The 25060-nt window shown below is 35.9% G+C and overlaps 2 protein-coding genes across 4 annotated transcripts in view; one reads left to right on the forward strand and one right to left on the reverse strand.

Moving 5' to 3' along the window:
- The window catches only part of spg (dedicator of cytokinesis spg), an 80490-nt gene that overhangs the window by 9374 nt on the left and 46056 nt on the right, over nt 1-25060 (forward strand). The gene's annotated exons all lie outside the window — the stretch shown is intronic.
- Inx3 (innexin 3) lies at nt 745-23179 on the reverse strand. The gene is made up of 9 exons (XM_089631715.1): nt 22772-23179; nt 13027-13201; nt 5283-5482; nt 5033-5155; nt 4481-4576; nt 3933-4043; nt 3399-3535; nt 2996-3143; nt 745-2555 (listed from the first exon to the last, which is right to left on the reverse strand). The coding sequence occupies exons 2-9, from the start codon at nt 13187-13189 to the stop codon at nt 2373-2375; spliced, it is 1161 nt and encodes a 386-aa protein (XP_089487841.1). The 5' UTR covers nt 13190-13201; nt 22772-23179; the 3' UTR covers nt 745-2372.

Consider the following 25060-nt stretch of genomic DNA (forward strand, 5'->3'; position numbering starts at 1 on the left):
TTAATTTTTTTTTTTTAAATTTATAAAACCTATAAACGTGGGTTAAACTATGAAATGTAGATGGATTCATTGGCTTTAATTCGTAGTAAGAAGTTTATATGTATCTTTATTTTTATTCAGAGATATGATTCTTTGAAAGAGCGTGGGCGAATCCAAAATTTACCGACCCAATACCTCCATCGTTTAATTTGCATTTTTTTAAATACACCATCATTTTAGTGGTTATGGTTTCGTGTTTACACTTGAGAGAAAACTAATAAAAACAAAACGCATCCGACGGACTTTTGAATTTGGCGTATGAATACTGCGAAATTAAATAGCTTAAATAGTGTATAATATTTTTGTTAATTTTTTTAAAATATACTTAAAATGTACCAATGTCTGATGTAAAGAACAGTGTTTCTACATAATTAGTAAATTTTACCGAGATTGGCCATCACACATTTATTTTACCTAGATTGGCCATCACACAATATTTTACCTAGATTGGCCATCACACAACTATTTTACCTAGATTGGCCATCACACAACTATTTTACCTAGATTGGCCATCACAAAACTATTTTACTGAGATTGGCCATCACACAATTATTTTCCCTAGATTGACCATCACACAACTATTTCACCGAGATTGGCCATCACACAACTACTTTACTGAGATTGGCCATCAGGCAACTATTATAGTATTTGTATCTGGGTTATGGTATATTTTTCCTAGTAAATGAGACTCAAAATATAAACATATACTTTTTGAATCGCGTTTATTTTATAAAAAGGGGGAAAATACATTAAAACTTGGGAGCACAAAAAATCATAGGCATGAAAATTATTACCGCTAACATAATGCACCATATTATTTATTTCATTGTAAATTTAAAACAGAATAAAAAGAATCTTAAAGTTTAACATGGAACATGATCAGTAAAATATTTATTTGTAAAAGTAAAAGCACAAAAGCAATTTAAATGGACGACAATATTCATTTTTCAATGCTGGCGTGGAATTCAGTATGGAGTATTCTATTGAGCTTTTGGCAAACTTCGGGCAATTTGAAATAAAATGAATGAAAACGATATTCAGTTACTTAGATATACGTTATTGCTAATTGTTTTCAGTTTTCAAGTATGCCAAAACGTCAATTATACATACATTACCAGGGGAGAATGTTTATAATGTATATTATTATGCGTTCATAAATAACACAGACTCGCTAAACACTTATATCACTTTAACAATTTAATTATTAAACATATAATCTTACTTTACCATCTACAAAAATGATGACAGCACACTTAAAATGAAAAATACTCTTTAAAAACTTATTAAAAATTACATCTTGAGATATTAATAATTTGGAAAAAATCTTTTTACAACTAAACAATATAGCTATTTTATAGATAATGTATACTTATGTATATTGAAAATACTAAAAGAAACCTTTAAATTTCATGTGTGATGTTAGAAGTAGTTAATGTTTCAAATTATAAACTATCTGTTCAAATCATTGTAATATCATCATTATTTATAATGATTTTTTATATAGATCATTTATTAGACATTAATTCAATATTTAACATAAATGATATTCATACCATCGGCCAAAATATTTTATAAAGAAAAAAAATTATGTGAAAAAACACAATGAGAAATAATAAAATAGAATAAAAAGCCTTAAATGGAGATCTATCTAAATGGCAGAATCGTTCACTAGGAACATTATATTTTGACCGTTTTCCAAAATGCAACATCCTTCCACATTCGCTAATCCTCTATCTAATTCGTTGCTTTCGAATTGTATATAAGCCCGCAATATGGCAATGTTTATAGTCAAAACAACATTATGCTTACATTACACACTTTATTATCATTAATAAAATGGCAACCTTTTTATTCATATCAGTCCTTATATTGGTCCCAAAAATAGAAGGAATTTTGTGGAATGTTTGCTCGGGTTGCATAATATTTATTGCATTACAAATAAAATTTGTAATCAATCATAAAAGTTCAATTATTATTACAAACTATGCAACTTGTCAGTTAATTTCTTAACACGAACATCTTCTCACTATCGTTGAACAAATAATACTCTATAAAAATCATTCGCTATGAAAAAAATTTTGGTCTCATAATTTTTTCTATGAGCTGAATAAAAGCAAAAAAGAATTAATTAACAAAAATATGAAGAATGTTTTCGTAATTCGAACATTAATCAAATTTTAAAATGATTTTTTTCTCTGCGATAATCACATCACCATAGTTACAAATGAATGTACAATTATTTCAGATCTAAATTAAGAGATTTTATTTAGTAAAGATTACCGAGATGTTTTAATATGACGGAGAGATGTTTGTGGGGTTTCTCTGACGGCTGGTTATGAATCATCTTTGGAGAACTTCTCTATGTCCGGATATATGGGGACCATCTCCACCGTGGAAGGAGCCGAGGGGGGACTGTTTTCCATCTGTATGCGCCGGGCCAAGTCGTCCAGTATCTCACCAAACACCATTAGGTTCATGTTCTGACCCAGTAGATGGAGCAACAAGAAGTCTCCCACCTGGAAATTAAACATTTCTTTTATACAATACGAACACAAAAAACATATTGCTAAAACAAAAAATACATAATGTTCAAAATAACATATCCAAACTAAAGATGAATTGAGATACTTTTCTTTAGAAGTTTATGGATTGTCGTGCTTTCATAGTGTACATATTATTTAAATGGTACAGGGTATCTAGCACGGTTAATCGACAAAGGATTTATCGACAATGTCGATTACTTGTCATTGTTCCCAAACACTACTGTAGATCGCTAACGTACAAACAACAGTTGACAACGTGTGTTCTCAATTTATTCAGTCATGGGAACGATGACAAATTACAGACATTATCGGTCGACCGTGCTAGATACCCAGGTCTATATCCTAATATTATCTAGGACTGACGTACTATTTTTTCTGTAGAAACTTCTTTTATCAATTGAAAAAGTATTTACCTGTGTCTTTTGAACAAGGGCGTCAACTCCAGCGGGAGTTCCGAATCGGAATCGCCTCTTGAGGATGGTTTGACGGGTTGATGGTAGCATCACCACGGCTGCTGAGTACACCAGAGCCAGACCAGATACTACCGATAAAATAATCAGCCTAAAACAAACAATACATCCATTATTCACAATAATTCTAATTTACATAATATTATTGAATGTAAAGCTAAGCATACAACTTATCCAGGTCAATAAATCACTTTAATTATGGAACAATTGTCTATTAATAGTTTTTTTATCACACAACTTAGTTTTTAATTAATTATCCATAAATAAGAAGTAAGTAAGTCATTACAATAAAATCAGCAATGATGGTTCATTGTTGACAATTAGAATAAATTATTGGTGTGCTTACCAGAACCACAAGAAAATATAAATTTTCTCATTCAAGATGTTCAACGCGAGGACGCACAAGGCATCGTGCTTCTGGATGGTTCCGGAAGCTCCAAACTTGTGGAATGTGCACTTAGTTATGCGAGGGAAAACTTCAATCTGAAAAATTAAACGTTAGAGTTATGTGAACAATTTGTTATTAGTATCTATCTTAACAGTTCCATTGTAATGCTATTGTTTTTCAATTAGTGAAACAATGAGCTGTAAGTTAAGTTAACAATTAAATAATGGCATTTATTCAAAAATATCTAATTAAAAGACAACTAATTGGTTATCAGTAATTTATCTCAGATCAAAGAATAATGCATAACTCTAATAGAATAGTGTATTATTTTATTTCTGATAAGCATTTCTTCAATGAATTTTATTGAGTATTAAAGGTTAAAGATAATTTTCTAGTATGTAATGATAAAAATAATGCTTACACATAGATAAATTTGTGAAAGAATTAAGCTGTTGTCGTGTTAAATAGTAATATACGTCATTTAATGCTTACCATAGGATCTGTTCTCTGTTCTTGATTCATGTTGGAGAACTTCACTACATCTGTTCCGTAAGTCAAGAAAGCTCCTCCGAGGAAAAGGTCAATGAAAAATATATTTCCAACCTGTGAATAATGATCATAAACTTTAGATATTTTCATTTCATAATGATACAGTACAAACACATTACTTATTTTAATTAATTGAAACAAACATTGAGGGAATTTTTAAGTGGGCGTGTTACACATTTAGTTATTTTGACAGATATGGGTATATTATTTGTAATCATTGGTTAAAGGCATCAGGTGCTGTTAATTTGAAGATAGCGGTTAAGTTTTAATAGCTGAACAACATCATTATTATAACAACAAATTATCAGTCAATAGGTATTGATATTCTTACCATTATAAGATAACTTTACTTCCGGAAGGCTGTTTTGAAAACAAAAACTAATTAGGGCGGAAATAAGTATGTATAATCGTTATAAATAAAGTTCCTTTTACTGAATTTATTGGTTAGGGTTTTGGGATTCTGAGTTTGTGTATTATGTTTGTTTACTTACGGAATTGATGAAATTCAGAACTTCGCAGAAGAAGTAGCCAAAGGAATATGTGTTGTGCATGTGGAGGGTTTCCATCATATACTGCACAAGACGTCCCTGCAATAATAAATCAATCATTCAGATTCCTTATTCAATTTCATAAACCTAAATCTGCATATATGTTTCATATCACATAATATATGATAAGCAAAGCTCATTTCCTTCCAAGAAAAAGCTATAAAATCAGTATGTTTATTTCCTACAGAAGCAATTCAATTTGTTCTACCATAAACATATTCGTTTAATGACTTCTGTAACAGGCTCGCAATCTAAACAGTTGTTAAGCCTTGTTTCTGCAGTTAGCTACAAAACTCAATGTGCTATTTATTCTTTTATCAATAAGGTCTGTTGTAGTAGTTAAATAAATATGTAATTTTTTGTCAAATTTATGGCACAGGTTACGATTAGGAAACGATAACACCAGTTGGAGGTTTCCCCGATATTTGCTATTATATCTGAGATTGATACTGCATAGAATTTAACTTACAGCATTACATACTTAAGTCATTATACCTGTCTCTCTTTTCTTTCCTCTCCGAATCCAGCGATGGATCCCCTCATGCCGTCAGATATCATGCGGATCTTGCCCTCTTCCCAGTTTTTCCAGATCCAGTGGGGAATGTAGAAGAGAAGACCCTGGAAGTTAAATGAAAAATTAATTATCTTGACTACAAAACATTGAGATTTTCAAAAAGTACTTAAATCTGCAAACTCAATTAACTTAGCTTGCAACAGCTTAAAATATAAATATAGTACAATATACCTGAAAGAAGAGCATGAACGGCACCCACTGGTAGTAACTGTGGACCCTCTTGTCTTCTCCAAAGTTATCATTTCCAAGTCCAGGGTGTCCTGTGTTCTTGGGGTCTTGTCCGGGAAGCGTGAATGTGTAGGTAATCCAACAGAATGTGTTAATTACATGGCCAGGTATAGCTCCATCATTGATACAGGAAATCGGGTCACCTGTTGAAAAAAATAACCCATTTAATAACAATTATTCGTTTAGTAATATAATATTTGAGGTGGTCAGAGCAAAGTGGTATAAACCCTCAAAAATGTCAAGTTGAGGTAATTATAGCATTTAAACTTTTAGGCCTCTTGTGTACCACACATTTTGCCAACGCCACGCAGGAAAACCGAGAATCCTTGTTGACAAGTTCGTGTGTGTACAAGCTCCCATAGTGGGCCATACAACACCGACCAATGAGCAAATACGAGATAAAGAAATATTGGAAAGCATTGCCGGAGCCATTTCAAAAATTTCAATTCTGAATGGTGGTCTTTCATTAGGGCGATATTGATTGATTTTGCTGAAGAGGCTTGTTCCGAGCAACATTGATAATGTAACGATAACGATATTTATAGTCCTACTATATTAATAATATGCTATGTATTTATACAATACCAGCAGGTTTATCAAACTGTACATTGTCTTACTTAGTAACATTTTTATGAATGCATAGTAATAATATTATGCTTTGTAAAAGATAAAACTGGGATAAGCTCATATTGTCTTGATGATAATCGTCATTTAGTCACTGCAGATGTTCCATCCATAACAAATAGTTTATTGTTTTCAAAAGTTTACAGAATATAATGTTATGAAAACATTAACAGTTCTTTATCTCATTTCATGTCCTCTTTAACATATGCATAATTACTACTGAAACAAAGATTATTTTTAAAAGAAATATTATTCTTATCATTTATTCGATAACTTCCGTGGTATGATGGTTAAAAACCACAAAATGTTTTGGCATCTACTAGCCACATAGGACTTTGAAGATATTTTAATTTGATATGTAAAACAAATAAACAGGGTAATTAGAATAACTTAATTAATAATAAAATTGTAGGTTTAAGGAAATATTAACTAATAAATTGTGTGATATTACAATTCTTGTAATATATTAGACACAAGTAATCATTTGTCAAACCGCAAGGTGTTAATTATTATTTTTTTATGTGACATCTCACAGTGTAAAGGCAGAGGAATTATATTTTCATCCAGTTGGGCAGCATTGTGAGGCAGGAAGTAGGGCAGTACGAAGGGATATACTAATGGCGGTCTTGAAGAGGTCCGGATTATACGAAGGAGGAAAAACAGAAGCCGGTAGCTCGTTCCACATGTGATCCTACTTACACAAAAACGAGTTGAAGAATCTAACGTTTTCATGAAGCCAACATCAATTGTGAATGTTCAATAAAATATTGTGCGTTTAAATGCCTTATTATTATGGAATATGTTCAGTGGCTTATTTTGTAAGTTATATTGTGGCTTTCCTGGTGAATTAATTTAATAAGACTATTAACACTTTGAGATATTGGTAAGATTCTTGGTTCGGAACCATAATAAACTAGACTGCAAATAATTACAAAAGTTCTAAATTAAATTTTTTAATGAACAATATAATAAAGGGGAAGAAGAGATTAGCCAAATACTATTATTAGGATTTATGAAAAACATAAAATAGAAATAACCATGTTTGAAATTTGTAATGTTTCTACTTAACCCCTGGGGTCCGGATTCTAGAGTTTGCAGTGTTGAAGAATCGTACCCACGCACATTTCGAATCACTGCAATTGCAATGCCGACCTTATACATTTATTTTACCCCCGATATTATCTCTACTAGTCAAAGACAACAATAAAAATGTCACTTTTTAAGTTTAATAATGGATTGTCTACATGGTTGGCTTTAACGAAAATATCTTTTTATTTATTGAAGTTCTTGTAGGCCCCTATGGGTTAAATAATTAGAATATTTAATGTTTGCAAAGAAATAAGTCATAAGCAGGGCCGGCCATGAGTCAAACTGCGCCTGGTGCAATTGTGTCTCTTAGGACAAGAAGAGTTCGATTGTATGTCTTGTGCGACCAAAAATCTTACGTGTTAAGTGTTATTGGTCTTATTAAATTAATTCATGAGGAAAGCCAAAATATTACTTACAAAATAAGCCATTGCCAATAATAATTAAGCAGATGCATAATATTTTTTAAACATTCACAGTTGATGTTGGATTCATGAAAACGGGTCGTTTCTTCAACCCACCTCACAACGCTGCCCAACTGGGTGACGATATATATCAGTCTTTATGCTCAGTCTTTATGCTGTACAGACAGGGGCGCTGTGAGGTGTTTACATTTTTTACTCCTAATAATGTCAGGAATAACTGGTTAAATTAAGTCAAGTACGTCCCAAGACTGCGTATAACAGAGAAATATATAAATTAGTCCACATGTATCAATGCATAACTCACTAAGGGGCATATATCATACACACTTTATTTTCTTGTACATTGATAAAGGGTATAGGTACATATTATACAATGTATTTATGTATGTAGTTGAAAGCATAATACAATTCTTGAATAAAATAATTCATTATCTCGAGCATGTGATAAATAGCCTAGGCGTGTTGCATATGTCTCACGTTGCAAATGTCAGGCTTTTAATAGAATTTCATCTTTTATTGCTTTACTCAGGATTAGTACTTTGAGATAAAAAAATGAGTTGGTACATCAATTTATTGTTAGTGTTGTTATTGCAGCCGTAAAAGTTCTTCAGTCCATGAGTAATTGCAGTTAAAATGTCACCTTTCCACTGTATCATTGTAATGATTATAGGACTAACCTCACTGATCTCAGTTCTTAATATTCAAGTACGGATTGAGACTGTATGAGAAATACGATCAACTTTTAATATTCTTTAACTCTGAGTGCGAAGCGAAATTTTCGCCGTCTGCCAGCTGATTCTGTTTTCGTAATAATTTATTTGATTTTGGCAAAATAAGGTTTTTGTAAATTGAATCGTCTTACAAGATATTGATAAAAAAGTATATAATCTACCATAAGTAGTTTCTGCAGAATAAGCTCAGAGAAATTATTTTTTTTGATTGCCAATTGGATATGGCGTCACTCAATATCTCATAAAAGAAATTGACTTATGATGGCATAATTAGGTTTTGTGTTTAATTCTAGGTTAATATTATAATTTTCAAAACGGCTGAACAAAGTCGGCAGGTAATCTTGACGACCTCGTGTGAATGGAGTTTAATTTTTAATTAATCCAATAGTTCATATGAAGACCTCCCCCGGACCGAGTGCGCCTGCCCCGCGGAGATTATGAACGATGTTAATAATAATAACAATCGTAATTCGTTCATGCTCACCATATTATTTATTATGAAATTCGTTTATTAACTTGATCTATCCATTGGCGTGACTGGAGGGTACCGAGCACTCAGCTCGATACAAACAAACCACACAATGGAGGATGGAGGAACTCATTCGATTGTCGTACGACGTTAGAAGGCCATATCATTATGGTCAGAATTATCTGCTCTCATATTTCACAAGTATATTTCACTGTTTTCGTATGTCCATTTACATATTACGTAAATTTCGGTAGATACCTAGCAGTACCTAGCTACAGTGTAACAAATCCTCTTTGGTAGATCGATTCGAATCTCTATAAATATAAGTATTTCGGTAGGAACGACCGACTACCAGTTTTTATTGTTATTTCAAATGCTTCACAAATAATAAAGTTTGTCAATAATAAATTGTACATTGTACCTTCTAGTTATTTACTCATTCGTATAATCGCCCGATTGTTGAAAACCGATTTCTAATTCCTTCGTACAAAGGGGAAAAAATCCACCTAAAAAAACAAAGCCGTCAAATGCACTTATTCACAAATACAGTGTGTTCATAAAATAAACGAACACTATAATTATGCCATGTGTTCCAAAACATTCTGCTTCCTATTCCCATAGTCGAAACCCATCATTTCACAAAGGCATGCACTTGGATGGATTATTATACCTACGGCGATCGAAATTGCCACCGGGTAGGTTAGGTATAGTCTTTACAGACCCTCCTTCGTTTCGGCTCATGGCCTCTCGTGTACGCTTTGGCTGACTTTAGCATATATGAACATTGCCACATGCAACAGTCGAACAAAGTAAACGTTTACTTTAAAAGTTAGTGTGAGTTGTTGGGAAGTTATTTATCGGGTCTTGTCTATCTAATAACAGGGTTGTGAGTCGGTAAATCAATTTTGAAAGTTGAGTACCACATTGAGTAAAATTACGCGTTACGCAATTTGAAAGTATGACTGGATCTAATTTCTAACTAATGCTTTTGTTTAGCGTTCTACTGTTATCAAATTGCTAAGTACAGTTCCCAATGAGACAGTAAGCTCATCTAATTACATTTATATAACACACGCGAGTATGTCGTTTTCGTCTAGACTCTAGATTTCTTCAGTGTCATGAATCACGCATTATAATAAATGTATCAAGTTCCGAGATCGAGTAGGGTTTAGAGTGTGCCACCGGGCACCGGGCGGGAAGGTACACAGTATAGTAGATAGTAGCAGGTTGGTAGGTTGGTTGGGAAGTAGCCCGCTGCTCGGTTGCAGGACAGGACAGGTAATATCTCTGCAGGTAGATGGCAGCCAGTCAGCACTCGGCCAGGTGAGAGGTGACCTCGGCGCCGTCGCTAGGGAGGTGCGGCAACGTCTAGTCTGATTCATTCCTCGAAGCGAGGTTAACGGACAGTCGGAGGAATTCCATAGTCAAGTTTACGACAACCCTTTTCGCAAAGCTTGGTATTCAAATTTCACAAGTCCTTGATAGAAAAAAAAGATTGTCGAGATATAAATAATTTTAAGCCTTGCCTTTGCAGGAATACATCCTGGGGTTGTTAACGATTTGAGTTGCGTGACGAAATAGCGATCTACATCATTTCATACGCCCCTTTGTTTTGCTACTTGAACAGAATAATTGGCGAGGATATATTTTATTTGCCGTATCGCAAGGTAGATTTTATATAAATGAGAATGAGATTGGCAATAAGTTTTTGAATAAAATATTTGTACCTATTTTTGCAATACCCACCTCAGTGGTAATTAGTAGATAACTTATAGACAGCTCGATAAAGTACCTGTAACAGGTAAATCCAAGCAACTTCATTAGGGAAAATTATACGGTTAGGTATTTGCTACGCTATATAAAGTATTTGCATTGAAATGTGTATGGACACTGACTTGGTGTTAGGTAGGTAAGTACTTGATATTATTATTATTATTCCTACCATTAGCTCAGGTAAAGCGCACATGTGCAGCTCGGGCCTTATGCGGGGCTTAGTCACTTGGAGCTATACGCCAATTCGTCATATTCTCGCCTTACCATATTTAATTTACTAAATGACTTAAGCATCTGCACGATTCTGAATTCCCAACAATCGTCCACATAATAAAGAGCAGCAAAGATTTCAAAACCTAATTCGTCACGGTTGATTCTAATTATTTTTAGCGAGATATTCAATAGAATTTCTGCAATATTATTTGGCCGTGCTAAAAATGGAAATAAACCGCTTATAATACAGCTCTAAACTGCCAAAGATTATTTTGCTCGAAGCAACTTTAAATATGCGAGAGAACTTTCGCTCGATTCGTTTCTACGAAATTGTTGCTGTGTCCATGACTCGATTCAAATTTTTTAGAGTTGATGGAGGTCAGTGATTGATAATAGTTTGTATGACAAACTTCCCGTCATTTTACTCTGTTTGGACTAAGTACATGAAATGAATGAATTGATGACCGAACTGAATGAAAAATAAAATGGGAATAATGAAAAAAATAGACATGTTGAAAGAGGAGAACACAAATGCCAGATTAAATATTTAGGTAACATTGTGTTGTGTTTCAGATACCTAATGTTGATTGGTCGATTATCCGACGAATAGTTAGTTACAAGGGCAATGTAATCCCCATTTGTATCTAATAGATCACTTGGAGCTCACTTCCGCTGTGCACTGCAGCTGTTATGCTACTACAAGTACACTATGATAATATCCTATAATAACACCGAATCCATATTGCCTTTGTCATATTAATAGGTATGGTTTTGATGTGTGGAAAATGGGTTTGATGCCACGTATGGGCCTTTTGTCATTGTACTGTATGAATTGCGTCCGTTTTAAATGAAATTGTTAGATTTCTAGAAACCTATGTTTATGGGAATAACATTTTTATCTGTTGTCACCGCCGGACGACCACAGAGTGTTGGGAATGTTGTAAAATGAAATGTATTCTTGAAAACACCGGAAGGCGTTATTATAAACAGTAGATGAGTTTATCGCGTGCAAAATACAATCACACAAATGATATGACAATGCCAATAATTAAAGCATTTCCGATTATCGGAAAACATAATTTTTAATTGATTAATGTTAGGTGAGATAAGAAGAGATTCTAATGAATCATGTAGGTAACGTGAAAAACTGACTTCTCCGATAATTATTCTGGAGGCACAAATATAAAGGCTTCACACAAGAAACAAGAAAATATTATGTCACCTTTACTAACTCAACCTCACCAGTTAAGCAACGTGGTTTATATGCAACGAAAAGCTTCGATGAACTTTCTCTTCGTCTTTATACGGAAGTTTGAATGAAAATATATTTATTGTTTACGAGGTACCTACTGTGGAAGAAAGAATCTGATATCTTTCAACTCAGATTTTAAACTCACTTTTAACCAAAAAAACTTTTCATTTCTTATGAAAATATTGCCATTCGAGTTCTTTCCGGTTGCGGTTTTCCTTTACACTTTTCAGTTCTGAAAGACAAAGCGGGTAAACTATTTTCAGTTCGGAGAAAGTTTGCGGGTTTCCAATACTATTGGGTTTTAGTGAAGTCACGTAACTACGTGAATTCAAATGATATATTTTGATGGAAAACAATAAATTACTTCACACCGTATTATCACGAATTCAATAAAAAAAAGTATGGTGGCTGCCGTAGAAGAAGCATTATCGACTATTCTTCGGCAGACGTGGTAACCGGTTCTTTCAAGCACTCGGGCATTTAACAATATAATAAACTTATTCCATGTATGAACTTGATTAATGTTCGTATTGGTGCTATTTTGACACTTTAATTTTGGTAGCACTATAAAATAATAATCGACATGTTCGAGTTTCGTATTAATTGATTTACCAATAACTGTGAATGTTAGCATTTATAACCGTTACCTATTTGCCACGCTAACGTTTTAATCTTCCTCTCTGATATTTTAATTTAATATTTTCGAGAAGCATTCCACGAAATGTTAATTTTTTTGCGAGTATGATAAAAGTTTAACCTTTTATCTCAATGCCTATTAGTATAGTATTATCAACGAGTTGGTTATTCGATATTATCACTCGATATTGGACTCGTATCTCATTATTAACAGGTAAAGTTTAATAGAGCATTGCACGCTGAGAGCAAATAGATCATTGAACTTACGAAGTAGTTGCAATATGTGTTCACTATTCGTTATATCTTCCGTCGCAAATTCAGAAAGCCCACACAATTCAAAAAAAAACTTTTATCATACAGAGATGTCAACCATTTGGCCGTGAAACTTTTTGTTGACATCATTTGTGAAAATCTTGATCACTCTTTCCCGTATTATCTTTTAGGCTAAGGTTTTTTACGTAGGGTGCACAATGCTTACCAATTAGGTTATTGGCTGTGACCAGGATGCAGCAGAGGAAGAGGATGGCAGAGGTGATGCGGTAGTGCATTCTGAAGACCATGTTGTCGATGATCGCCTTGTCGACCAGGTAGCGGACCTTCACGAAGCCCGCCACCGCCGACACCATTCCAAACACCGCCATCGTTCAAGATTTCTGCAAAAGAGACACACATGGTTAGATAAACTTCTTCTGGGCCTACAGAATCAAAGAATTGACTGTCTTTATACTGGAAATTATCGTGTTCTATTTTTAAACCTCTCGCTTTCATCAGGACTATATTATTATGTATTCTAATTATTATTATTGGAAATTATCGTGTTCTATTTTCATATCTCTCGCGCTCACCGAAATTTAATTCTCACATTAGAAAAAATATTGTTTTCTATTTTCAAACCTGTCGCCATCAACTGGAGTATTCGTAACCTATATGTGTTGGAAAATATAGTGTTCTATTTTCAAACTTCTCGTCTCTATAGGGACTATTCGTAGGTATATTGGAAATTTTCGTGTTCCATTCTCAAACCTCTCGCTATCACCGTGACTATTATTATATTAGAAATAATCGTGTTCTATTCTCAAAACTGCCTTCCTGAAAGCCATTATAATATTTTCATCCTAAATCGTATTTTTTAATGTTACGTTATTTCACTAAAAAATCTTCGTTCATTATTCGTCTTATCCATTTAATATTAGTATATGTGGGATGCTGGGTACCGTTTATTCGGAATGCGGACCATTACGCAATAGAGCTTTGTGATTAATGAAATTGAGCATCGGGGACAATTCAAATCTCCGAGTGTGTGTGTTCATATTGATGTTTCATGCCATACCAAGAAATTCCACGCTTTGGAGAATAATTTGGTTTGTCTTGCGAAATTATTCTTATCGTTTATATTTCGATTACAATACTGACCTTCCTGTATTAGGTTTTTAGATCATAAATGTACTTCCAATATGCTCTGTCGTAATACATACAAAGTACTAAGGGATTCTATAACTACTAAGTTCATAGGTATTTTTTTATTATTATTTACTATAATTACTGTAAAGCCGCACATCTCGGCACAGGAATTCCCTAGTGAGATGAGCGGTTTATGGTTTTATTGTAATATAGGTACTATTATTTTTAATAAATAAATAACTCATTGACTTTTGGTCACTGGAGCATTATAATAATTGAATACGCTCGTTTCAACCCGTTAGTTAGGAGCACTCGGCAATATCGTCGCAATACTGCATGGGCATCTTATACAATAACAACATTTAAAACATTACAGGCCGTTACGAAATCTCTCTATTATATTTTAATATTTTGTAGCTGAGGAGGTATTACAGCTGCAATTTATTTATTTGAACAATATATGGAGGTTTTCCTCGGCGTGTTCTCCCGTGCGGTGAAACTCACTCTAAATGCACCGCATACTTTATTCACGAGTGTTGAACTTTGAACTGTGGTCGTGAGCTTGGAAACCAACTGGTCTTGGATCTTCTGAATTATAGTTCCGCCTTCTCCCAACGTCTTTGCATTCCTTAGTGTGATATCGGCCCGTTACGATGTAAGCTATCAAATATCTGATTGTCTGCTCAACAGTACCGAATATTGCTGCTATATTATAAAATATAAAGGGTTATCCATCCATACCGTCTGCGCTTCTTTTAAATATGGCGTCTGCAATAACAAAATATTTATTTTGCAATAACGCGTTTTAATAAAACAGCACTTTTTATTCTTACAATCTTTACTGATTAGTGATTATTTAAACTCACGTGTAAATAATAATGAACATGCGAAACATACTGATTGTCTTAATCTAGAATGGGTATCAGATGTCGTCCATCTTAACTAACGAACGACCTATTTAATTGACCTTCTTCGCTCTTGTTCGTTTCGTAGGGACATTCGCTCATGATCATCTGTATCTTGCACATTGTGTCTTACAGGGTAATAACACATCGTTTGTTATATATTGTAATAGTAATTTATGTTTTTTCGTAGGAAGCAATCACTTTGTGGTTAGACATTATATATTAAATCAAATAAAACACTTTGTTTATTAACCACGACTTTATTATTATTACATCTACCGGTTTCGCTACGGTCGAGCTTCATCAGGATGTGAAATATAACTATGTTATATTTATATAATGTTATATTTCACATCCTGATGAAGCTCGACCGTAGCGAAACCGGTAGATGTAATAATAATAAAGTCGTGGTTAATAAACAAAGTGTTTTATTTGATTTAATAGTAATTTATGTGTTTATTGGAAGCAATTCTACCTGATAACCCGATCCTCGGTATACCATATACGATGCCAAGAGAAGGGTCGTGGACAAATTGGCTGATGATTGAAGTCAAGTGAGATTGGTAACTGAGAGGCAGTAGTGTAGTATCAGTTATCGGCAGTGAAGTGTCGCAATGCCTCCTATGGAGTTGTAGAGCCTAGTGGCTGGGAAACGGTAAATGCAAGTTGCAAGTAGACGAGACATGCGTGTGTTGGTAGAGTTACTGGTACGGGTTTCTAAGACTGGTTGGTAGCTTGCTTGCTTGCTTGCTGAGACTAGTCGCTGGGTTGACTGGTTAGTTGGGTGCTGGTCTGGGGTCTGGGGTCTGGGGCCCGCGGGGCACGGCTGCCGGTAGCCGTCCCGGCGCGCCCCTCGCCCTCCCCAGCCTCTGCCTAGATAAATGCCCGTTGTGCTTTGAAACAAAAAATAATTCCAAAGAAACCGGCTAGAACGCCCAGAACATTGGCAATTTTACATATAAATTATTTCATTAAATTTGTTATAACAAAATGTCGTCACGGTAAAGACGTACTTACTTATCACGCAAACGCCAAACTGTGACCACCGCGTTACACAAACATTTTTGAACTTTGAACGCCAAATGTAATTTTATTATTATTCTAAAATATGGTAAATTTGTTATGTTTGATTTGAGTAAAATTCGTCACTCTGTTTGGCCGCCCGAATGCTTTAAATTTTATACGAGAAAATAAATAGCCGATTTATACTGGATGCTAGTTTCGTACGCTTGCATTCTTTCTCACAGTCGGATTTGTAAATTAGAAACAAGTCCGGGTAATGGATGCTGCAAAAGGCCGCGTGGCCAGACAGACAGTGACAAAAAACGTATTGCGAATTTACAGTCGTCTAATAAACATATTCATAGACCATTGGCATTGGTTTCGCGGTACGTTTATACGAGTAATGATTTGTGGATGATGAAGATGTCGGGTCGGCCGTCCTGCGGTGCGGTAGCCATGCCGAGTAGCCACCAGCCACAGCCGGCTCGTTACCGCTGCCGGTGCCTGTACCCGATGCTCCTGGCCGCTTCTTCTCGCCGGGTAGCTTGTTCCTCATTTGCACAAATTAAGGTGAGAACGTGAGCTATGGACCCAGGTGGAGATAATTACCCCTCGCTTGATCCCTAAGCCTTTTTGGGTTGGTGTGTAATTAAATCCATTATTCTAACACGCTCCGGGCGTTGCAGCCAGCCATTCATTCCGACAAACTATTTGGACAAGCCCGCGAATTATTCATTTCCAAGATCTCTTGTTTATTTATCTGACAGTTGATTAGCGTTTCACTTAAATATAGATTTATAGTTATCGGCCCTCTTCCCGTGGCGAAATCACCGGTATATTTGCGACAACACGCTGTCTTTTGAATTGAAGGAATGATAAATCAGTTTTAAAATATTTAGTTGATGATGTCATTGGGTTTGTTACCGGTCAAGTCTGATTTCCTAGAGTATGAATCATGACTTTTCGGTGAATCCTTGGTATTTCCGGATATAAAAATGCTAATCAGAAGTAAATAATAGTTAGTACAAGCTTAACTCTTGGTTTCCCATGCCAATGTAGTGGTAAAACAAAACACTTTAACCCGTGCGTTTTAGCACGCAATTTTAGCAGGCAATATAACTAACTAACTAACCATCACGCCGTTTCCCCGCAGGGGTAGGCAGAGAGGACGGACCGCCAAACAACTCGGTCTAATAGAAATTTTATATTACTTTATTTTTCTTCTTAAATATTATCGTTAAAAATAAACATTTTTGATTGTACCTTATCGGAAACCTAACCTAATTTGATGACAAATTTCCATTTCACGCCGTGGTTTACGCGCGATTATAAATTTTAAAAAAATTATAAAGTTTTGGGGCATACTAGTAATAAGAAATAATCAACAGAGTTACACTTAATTGTAATAAATTGGGCTTCAGAATATGTAAATTATACATTGCCTCTTGATTGTACTTCTTGTATACATATAAATTTAATAATTATTCACATTTTTCCGGTCTCCGGATATTAACTGAAATTGGACTAATTAACGGAATAAAACATTCCGAAAATCTACATATATTTGAAATGGCATTACTACAGAAAAAATATTTTTCTTGCAATTTTTTTTTTCATCTCTCTTCCAGCGCGCTTCTAGCAATACGAATATTCGTATCGTATATCGAAGTGTAAAATGAAATTTAGTTATCATCGGCTACTGGTTTTCTGAGAGGTTTACTGCATTCCACTGTAGCTTCTGTCGCAATACGTCTGCGTCTGTTCGTTCTAATCTCACAGGCTCTTCCAACAGTGGCTGGCGGCTAAACTGCTAACAGACTGGGGCTAGATCTAGATCCAGCAGCGTGCGTGCAATCCCACGTGCTATACACCTCTTGCACGCAATCTCTCAACAAGCTGGTCTTGGGTCTGAGGCGATTTTCGATTTCATTGTCTGGAGGATTGCCTAATCTCAATCTCAATTCTAAAAGATGGATTCAAAACGGATATCAAACCGGTTGTGCGCTGACTGCTTTGAATTCGCAATCATGATCTTTGCTAGCTAAGTGCAAATAAGTCTGTTTGATCAGTAGGTACCTACTCTGCCACGAAGGATTTCTCACTCTCGGGAATATGCAAACATATGCGCGTCGTCTGGAACTAATCATCATTTGCAGGTAAATAACTAAGACGATGAAATCGTGAGATAATAATTATTTCAGAGTGTCAGCTCGTGTAAAATGTGGTCTTGTAGCTGAGAGGTATGTTGTAACATCTCTTTCTGTTAAATATTAAGAGAAAAATGCAGAGGTTACAGCGGAGCTATCCACGGTACGCCTATATGTATGTCGGAGGTGCGTCGCATGGTTGTGCTTCAAATTTGGCAACGCGGAGAAAGATTGGATGGTGGTGGATTCGCCAATGTTGCAGCCGCCTTGCCCCTTTCCGATCGCACAGTCTTGTGCCCCGCGTCCCCCCCGGCCCAGCCCTCGCCCTCAGCGCGCAGGGGCCTTTGTTCCCCGACCGGTCCGACCCCCCTCCCGCCCCCCGGCCCCGCTCACCTGGTCCACGCAGCCTCGTGCACTTTTATGTCTCAGGGGTTGCATCGCTGCGACAACTATCGTACACCCGCGCACTACTGATAATACTGGACTGCTCACTATGCTCCTGTAATATATATTTAACTATCTTTCATGATGCATTTTGCAACATTCCAGCCAATTTCGTTGTGTGTTTATTAGGTTCTAATTGACGCGATTATAATTAATTTGATAGCCATAGTAGTAGTCTGGCATGTTTGTCGACTGCTACCGTGTATCTACACTCGATCACACAGTTCAGGGACTACCACTTGTGACATGGTAGAATTATGCTGACGGAATAACAAGTATGTAAAGTTCAACGGTATATGTAAATGACTGACCAACTCGAATAACTCGATGTAAAGGAGGCTACGAAGAGGACCAATTAAAATTATTCCTGTTAGTTTATACTTTTGGTAAAGTCCTGCTAAAAAAATGTTGAATAACTTCCTCTAAATGTTGAATAGCTTTAATCTTTTAAAAAAATATTTGTATGGCGTTCTTTGAAAAAGTTCATTGACGTAGATTATTAATTGGGCATAAAATTTAAGGACGATTTTCAAGTTAAGTTATTGAGACACCTGTTAAAATTTCTGGTAAAACTTTCGTGACTCACCGGGTTGAATTTCCGCGATTTTTTGTCCGAGCACAACAATTAATTTTCGGTTTACCTGTCGATTGCGACGGTCGTAATACCTTAGTCATTCGGTGTAGGTATAGAATCTTTGGGCTGACTGGTTGGCTTTATGATGTGCCCGAGGAGAGCCGCCACGGAGGCGCAAGCGCAGGCGGGACGCGGTTCCCAGAAGGGTCTCCGGAGTTGCCGAGTCACTGCGACCAGCGTCCGTCCAGCCACGCAACAACTACACAACCAAACTGTCTCCTTTGTTTCACTACGCAAATAAGACCGACTATAAATTCTAAATTTAGATTCTGAAACTTAATAAACTGACTAATCTGCTCCAACAACTTCTCAGATCCCACTTATGTAATCAGCATCTCTTTCGTAGTCATCGCAGCCGACCGAATAATGGGCTGTGACGAGTTGCACGTAAGAAACTAAAATATTGTGATAACACTGGAGATCTGTGAATGTGGTCCTATCACTGAAAGCTTTGTTTTCTCTCTCCCTTTTCTGTTAAACACGTCGTTTACAAGAAAGAGGGAGAGGTTATAATGGAGCTATCATATTAGTGGTAGTATGCTTTTGATATCTATTTTCTTATATATTATGTTTTCTCTTTACACAAAAAATACTTTTTTTTAGCTATTATGTTAAAATTCATTGACTCTCTTCGGGGATTCAATCCGGTGATACAATCGAAGTTCTGTTCTGTAGTTTGAGTCAACACCTACAGTACCTATTTCACACGGAGCCGAGATCAAGTGCACGATCCTTTAATACGGCGACTACATAGCAAGGACGGGAGCGCCTCTCGCACAGAGGACCGCGCGTTGAGATCTTTCTAATAGGTGGTGCGCCGTAACCTGTTTCTTGATTGATTTCTGGCCGGTGTGAATGAGATGTTGGTATGCAGGTCTCCGTATTGGCCCGTCTGCTGAATTCAGGAGTCGGCTGGGGCTACGCACTAATCTGCCTCGGGTTACGTCGGGTTTTATCGGTCGTTCCGTAGGGTCACCGTGGTTTTTATGTCGTTCGAATTTACAAAAAAATAATGTAAATAAATAAAAAGTTCACAATAATTAAATTTAGAATAGAAACGTCTTGGGATGTTTCAGAAATGGTGCTTTACGTTTTGCCCCTATAAAGAGTTCCAAAGGGCGATACCGATAGCATTGTTTAGATTTAAGAGTTCATGGTCACGTATATTAAAAGGGAATGGTAACATGCATTTGAACCTCGGGTTAGATTGTATTCATAATGGTTTAGAAAGTATATTTAAAACTAAACGTTGTAATTACAACAGCTAGTTGTTGTAAAGTACGACGGTTACCAGCCCAAAATAATTAGCATTCCTGGAAAGCACTAACCATTATACCTGCCTCCACTAGATAATGACTTCTGTCAACCCATCGAAGGGCATCAGTGACGAAATCACGCAGCAATTTATTTATTTGCTTTTACTGTTATCCATGTGCTCGCTTGTACCTCGTACGTCTCTTTTTGGTTTGTGGGTCGATCAGAACTCCTTATCTTGTATATTCTACACACATTCCTATACCTACCTGCATGGTTTGCTAAGTTAAGATGGTTGTCTGACAATGTTGACAGGGTTTATTATGTCGTCAGTTCCTTGTTTACAATAAAACTCATTATTTATATTTACCCTCCGAAGATAAGGTTTGTAGATGTAAGTGTCTGTAGAGTCAATTCTAGACGCTTTGATTCACAAATTCGTATATTTTGCCAAGATAGTCTATTTATCATTACACCTGTATCAGAGTGTTTTTTATTAAACACGAAAAATGGTAGCTACGTCATTCAAGGTCAAATTAATTAGAATTAACTAAGGTTTTACTAGGATATTTTTTCTTTATATGCATTACTCTATACTCTATTGCATGTAAACATATTTAACGCTTTTATAACATATTAAAAAAACCATTAAACATGTTATTTTTTTTGTGAATCCCACACGAGTCCCAACTGCTCCCGTTCATCTGGAGTCAGTGAGACTTGGCAACCCCTATTGGGGTATGTTGTGAGGCTGAAGGTAGTGGGGAGAGGAAGGAGATGGGGAAGAGGAAGTGGGGGAGTATTTAGTCAAAGGTGCCTGAACTGCTCAGTGCCTACTAATTTGTTTATCGAACGCATTGCGATGTTAGTTATTTATAAATAATAATTAATGAATTTACGAATGTAGGTATTCTATAGAAAACATAATAATTCACAACATTTGAACACGTAATCATTATTTAGCATTACGTTTAAGGTCTCAAGTCAAAACTATGAACGGGTCAAATAATTTGTAGAAGACCCTGATTATCACTACTTCTTCGTACAATCAATCGGGCAGAATGTTCAGATTATATTTAGTGCCGGATGAAATCACTTTGTGGGGCAATTTGAAGTCTATTACAACAAAGGTCAAATGACTAACAACAGAGAGTTTTCTGGCTGTATTGTTAACTTTAAAAATGATAATTTATCTAAACCAAATTTAACGATTTTGCTGAACAAATAATTAGGTAGCCACGCGATTACTATCAAGGTATCAAGGCAATCATGCTTTAGAAAGAGGTATCCTGTGCCTACATTAGTTGCACCCACGTTAATAGATTCCCTGATCTCGAATGACCCGTATTAATAGTTAGATAATATACAGTCTGGTTTATCTCATTCAATAGTGTATGTTTATCTTAAAATTTTTCCGCGAAAGTCCCGTGACAGTGATTTGATGTTGCGTTGGGAGGAAGTTAAGTTTCTGTCGTTGAACGGTATGAAATCTGTGAAGATGTGTGTATTATGTAAAGTGAGTTGAGTTTATTGTGAGGCGAGGTGTTTGAAGTTAGAGAAAAGGTGAAGAGATGTGTTTAGTGTATAGAAGTGTGTGTGCACGGCGAGGAGAGCTGCTGGCTGCTCCGACAGAATGAATGAACAGTAGTATGTTGTCAGTGGTCCCGCTCTAGCTTGCTTGCCAGTCTTGTCTTCGCAGACAACTCTCTCCTCTGATAACTCTCGTCCCGGGGTGCATTCTGACATGGTTTATGACCCTTTTTATAACGCTGTGAATTGTTATTGACATCGTTATTTCAACACTTGTGTTCGACTGTTTCTGCCAGATATTTCTGTTACGTTACAAGAGCGGTGTAATTATTGCATCACTGGTGCTTCTAAAAAAAACAAAGCCGTATTCAAATGGTTTAAACGGTTGCAATGGGTTTTTTTTTTGTAAAATTTGTATGTGCTTGGGAATGATTGGGTCCGTATGTTTATGACGATGTGAGTGTCGCAGATAACATCCTTTATGAATAAGTTTTAGTTATATTCTTTTTCGTTAGTAAATAGCGGATTAAAAACATAACTTCCTATCATTCGTTCATTTTTGTAGTTGGTTGAGGTTTTAAAACTTCAATGTTATGAATAAATAAAGTAAAGCACGTCTGCAACGCCATTTTATAGAATAGTAGTTGTCTCATTTCCTCAAAGCTAAACAATGCATATGCTCGGAGCGGAGTTTGTTGTGAGCGTTAAGGAAATTGAGCTACATTAGATAACAAGTCCCGGCCAGCTGCGGGAAACGTGCGGAACGAATCCTGGGAAGCAATCCTGGAAGAAAACATTAAACGAATCCATCTGATCATTTATCTTAAGTAGGTATTCTGGAATTACGTCCAGGGACGGCTTCCGTGCGACGTAAGTCTCACGTTTATATCACCGTCTCCTTCTTACCTTCAATAAGCGCGGCTATGTCAAAACTTTTACAACACCAGCACAACACAAAGTAAAACCACTACTCGAGCGGGAGTTTGTTGTTATTTCACTGCACTAGGATAAATAGTAACTTTATGAAGCGGTCATTTTGTATAAAATAAGAAGTAAGCGCACTGTTTAGTTGAGTATATGAATACTAAGGAGGATTGTATGGCTGAAGACCCACTGGCAGATGTTAGTTACACTCGCGGACGCAATAGCTGCGGCCCCCTTCGGCTCAGGTTGCCGTATGACTGACGACGGTCGACTGCGGAGTACTCGTACTGCGGACTACGAGTGCGAGACTGCTCTCAGCTCTGTGCGGTGCGGTAGACGCAGGCGGCTGGATCCCGTAGTCTGTATTGCCTCTTGTCTGAAGCCGTAGCCTCTGTCCTGTCGTCAGATGTTTGGGGTTCCACTGCCGATCGTTCTGCTTCGAGCCTGAACCGAGCGAAACGCTTCGTACGTCCGATGTCGGCTGCTGGGCATTGCCTGCCATAGCCGTGTACAACAAACTGAACAAACCAGTATTACAAGCGCCAACAAAAGAATCAACTGCAATCTTTGAAATTTTTGGCCGGTGCGCGCCCAACGCATTCAATCATAATATTGTTATTAAGGCTATTTTGATATGGATGCTTGACATTATTAGGCCACAGGTATCTTATTAAGTGTATATATTATATTCATACTTACGATACAAATAATATTTTAATTGTGAATTTAAAATTATTCATCAGTTTACTTTCCATATTATGTAAACACGATATCTCTCCCTGATATTGGTGACTTAAGCCTGTGACAAGTCCATGCTATAAGCGCGCTATATTTTCGTGGCTTGGCCTATTTCAGCATATCGCTCGCCATACACACCCATTGGTAGTGTATGGCGAGTGATATGCTGAAATAGACCATGCTATGATGCGTATAGCGTAATGTGTCGCCTACCTACTTAGTCCAGACTAGCTGACATGTACCCGGCGTTTCTCTACTTTCTGTAAATATAATATGCGCGTATTATTGATATAAACCACCCGAAATAAATTCTTTAAATGATGGTGAAAATCCTATCAAAATCCGTTGCGTAGTTTAGAAGAACTAAGCGCACAAACAAACAGACGCGGATAGCGATTTTATTTTAGTATAATAGAGATTTAGACTGTTGGGAACCAGACATACAACACATTTTTTTTATTATTTTTCACCCGAAATTTTTCTTTGGGCAAGGTACAGTTTTTCAATTGAAGTATGTTCATATTCACAAAGCTACAGGACTGAAAATGGCATTGCAAGACTTATTGTGGTTTATTTATTTATTTGCTTCTAAAGTGTGTAACGTATATTAAAATCGCCTTTATTTGTGGAGGCTAGATAAAACGCACTTGAATAATAATAATAATTTTATCAAGTTGACGGTTTTTCTACACCTCCCATTTCATATTATTTACACTGATATACCCACTTTGTGACAAGTATTGTTTGGAATTTTTTTTCATATTTAAAAGTTATCTTAACTTCTTCTAAATACATATCTAGCAGAAAATCTTCTGCTCGATATGTATTTAAAAGTTATCTTAACTTCCTCTAAATACATATCTAGCAGAAAATCTTCGTTTGTCTGAAGCAGCTCTCCCTGTCGCAGCTTTTCCCTTGTTGAATTTCTCGATCAACGCATCTATTTTAATTTTCTTTTTTTTAAATTTCTTTTATACTCAATTTATAAAAACAATTTATTTATAAACAAGTTCTGCTATGTAATTATTATTACGTGTGACAGCTGTTTCGCCCTCTGAAGGCATTATCAAACAGTTTTACAATGCCTTCAGAGGGCGAAACAGCTGTCACACGTAATAATAATTACATAGCAGAACTTGTTTATAAATAAACTGTTTTTAGAAATTGAATGATAATACTATTGAGTATATAATAGAAATTAAAAAATATATAATGGAGTTCTACAAATTAAACTTAAAAACAATAAATACATCTATTTTCAGCTTACAGAATCCTTTCCATCATGCTTTGTAATATCAATTGAAATGTCAAAACATAAGCGAAGCATATTTTTACTTATTTTCAATTCGAATCTCGGTAAAGCCGGATAACAAAGCGTTTCTAATGGTTTTGAAATTATACCTGAATTTTTTCCTACTCGTAAATTTGGCTAATGTAATCCGGGCTTCTCAGGATCACCGTTGTTACCTTGGGTTGTTACTGGTAAACTCACACGGTCATTTATATGGTAGAAACATGGTCGTCTCCCTCGCG

The sequence above is a fragment of the Hesperophylax consimilis genome, chromosome 1, assembly GCF_061612785.1.
Source record: "Hesperophylax consimilis isolate HC1 chromosome 1, BYU_Hcon_1.0, whole genome shotgun sequence".
In the NCBI taxonomy this organism is placed as follows: Eukaryota; Metazoa; Arthropoda; class Insecta; order Trichoptera; family Limnephilidae; genus Hesperophylax; species Hesperophylax consimilis.